The sequence below is a fragment of the Neophocaena asiaeorientalis genome, unplaced genomic scaffold, assembly GCF_003031525.2.
Source record: "Neophocaena asiaeorientalis asiaeorientalis breed wild unplaced genomic scaffold, Neophocaena_asiaeorientalis_V1.1 scaffold204, whole genome shotgun sequence".
Lineage (NCBI taxonomy): Eukaryota > Metazoa > Chordata > Mammalia > Artiodactyla > Phocoenidae > Neophocaena > Neophocaena asiaeorientalis.
In genome coordinates, this window is record NW_020173922.1 from 3,620,435 (window position 1) to 3,622,763 (window position 2,329).

Consider the following 2,329-nt stretch of genomic DNA (forward strand, 5'->3'; position numbering starts at 1 on the left):
ATCGGCAGGCGGACTCTCAACCACTGCGCCACCAGGGAAGCCCTGTTTGTAGATTTTTTGATGATGGCCATTCTGAGCGGTGTGAGATGATATCTCACTGTAGTTTATTTTTATACCATTTTCACAATGGGCACATAGTACTTTTAAAATCAGGGAAGGGGGGGTGGAAACACTTAAAGAGTAAAGGGGAAATTTTTTAAAAGGCTTAAGAATTTTTTCTTCTCCTTAAATTTAAATGAATAAAAAGATCAGAGGATATCTCCTCCCTTTCCCTGCTCAAAGGTTACTTCTCCAACCTCTTTTCTCACCCAAGTCAGCTTTGAAAAATTCAAAGGGGCATAAATCCAGATCTATCATCCTCTACCCCACAATACCTCAGTTGACTCTTGAGGAAGATGTCCAGTGACTCACCAGCAGAAAAAGAGGAGACCTCAGGTTCCTGGGTACCCACCACTCCAAGGGCTTTGAAGTGCTGTTTTCCTGCATAAGAAAAACTACATTGGCTGGAGGAAGAGAAGTGTCAGCAGACCCTGCCAAAAACATTTCATCTGATGAAGCCATGAATAATCCTTACAAAACACAGTATATGTAACCAAGGTTGACCACGTACCCTGAAAATACAAATTATGGTTTGGATTTGTTATGGTGTGTAGATCTGCTCTGGAGCGTACTAATTTTATGATCACCAGCCAAATGAAGGGAGGAAAAAGGGAGCCTGACAGGGGAAGGAATGATGAGATTTTTAAAAAGTGATTATAAAGGGAGATTGGAAGCACTGTAATTCAAGAAAAAGCTGATTAGAACAGCCAAAAACATGGGCATAACTTAGGCAATGTGAGCAAAGAAGAACAGCAGCTGTCTTTTATAGATACTGACCTGGCGGAAAGCATGGGAGGCAGGGAAAAGAAAAAAGATGGCTAGAAAATGGGATTAGTTGAAGGGATTAGTTAGAGAATTATCTTAGCGATTAGGTAGCTTTGGAGAGGCCAGTTTCAACTTGCAACTGAAGGATGGTCTGAGACTCAGAGGAAAAAGGACAATGACTTCCTCAGAATAGGGGCTAAGAAGCTGGGCTAAATAAGAAGAAATTAAGAAACCTAGACTTGTATATGAAGCCATGCAAAGAATATGTAAACAAGTTATGTAAGTTATCCCTATCTGTTTAAAAAAGAAAAAAAGTCCTAAATTCCTTACACTGCAATCAACTGAACATGAGTAATAATGATGAACTGCTGTGGAAGACTTGGAGCTAGGATCAAACCTTAAAGGGTAAAAACAAAACAAACCATAAAGAATTTTTTTTCCATAGTGATGCAATTTGCTTGTCTAGCATACTGAGGCACAAACAGCTCTAGGTCTCATAATGATACTGTTGAGTTAGTTGTTCCACTCAAAGGAAGAAAACTGCTAATGGATCTAGGTTTCCATTAAAACACTCACATTCTCTTTATTTGCGGATGAGCTACATATTGCATCTTTCTTCCTGTGGCCATGGTCCAAAGCATTCGGAGTGCTACAAAACAGCTGTGCCTACAAGAGATTGTTTTCTGAGAACATCCAGCATCCTCAAGCCACAGGTAAGTTGGAAGCCCTCTGCTTCCCACCTGACAAACAAACTCAGACCCAAGAAAGATGAGTTACTCACTGGGCTGCATTTTACAAGGTGTTGGTGATAATTCCTGTAGATAAAAAAAACTGCCAGTCAGTTAAACTCCAAATAGGATTTGGTTATTCTTCAGTGGCTTGGGACATCCCACTTTTCCTTTCTTCCATTCTAGGAGACCTGTACCTAGTTGATATGTCTTTTCCAATAACAATATATAGGGTGTTCTCTGTGGTAAATATCAAGACATTGAGTGACATCCTGGGGATAAGGACCTCATTTCACTGGCATAACCATATATATAGATATGCATCAAAGATGATGAGTTTGTCCTACATCTTATGCAGACACAATTTACTAATTTTTCAGCATTGACTATTGGGAGTTAATATTTATTTTTTTATAAATTTCTATCCTCCCTTTCCAGATTTTATCTAGTTTACCTGGGTTAGGACATATAAACAATTCAAAGAAAATACAGGCAATATAAAGTAAAATTTTCACATGTATTGATTAAAAATACTCATGGAGGGCTTCCCTGGTGGCGCAGTGGTTGAGAGTCCGCCTGCCGATGCAGGGGACGCGGGTTCGTGCCCCGGTCTGGGAAGATCCCACGTGCCGCGGAGCGGCTGGGCCCGTGAGCCATGGCCGCTGAGCCTGCGCGTCCGGAGTCTGTGTTCCGCAACGGGAGAGGCCACAACAGTGAGAGGCCCGCGTACCGCAAAA

General features: G+C 41.3%; 1 protein-coding gene across 2 annotated transcripts in view; it reads right to left on the reverse strand.

Annotated features, from left to right (window-relative positions):
* CDC25C (cell division cycle 25C) overlaps positions 1–2,329 on the reverse strand; it is a 23,706-nt gene that overhangs the window by 17,798 nt on the left and 3,579 nt on the right. The window contains exons 5-7 of one of the 2 annotated variants that reach the window (XM_024752363.1): positions 1,646–1,679; positions 1,441–1,530; positions 412–480 (exon numbers count right to left, since the gene is read on the reverse strand). In XM_024752363.1, the coding sequence (XP_024608131.1) occupies positions 412–480; positions 1,441–1,530; positions 1,646–1,679 (193 nt within the window). The remainder of the gene's footprint in view (positions 1–411; positions 481–1,440; positions 1,531–1,645; positions 1,680–2,329) is intronic. The other variant, XM_024752364.1, reaches the window with a different exon arrangement.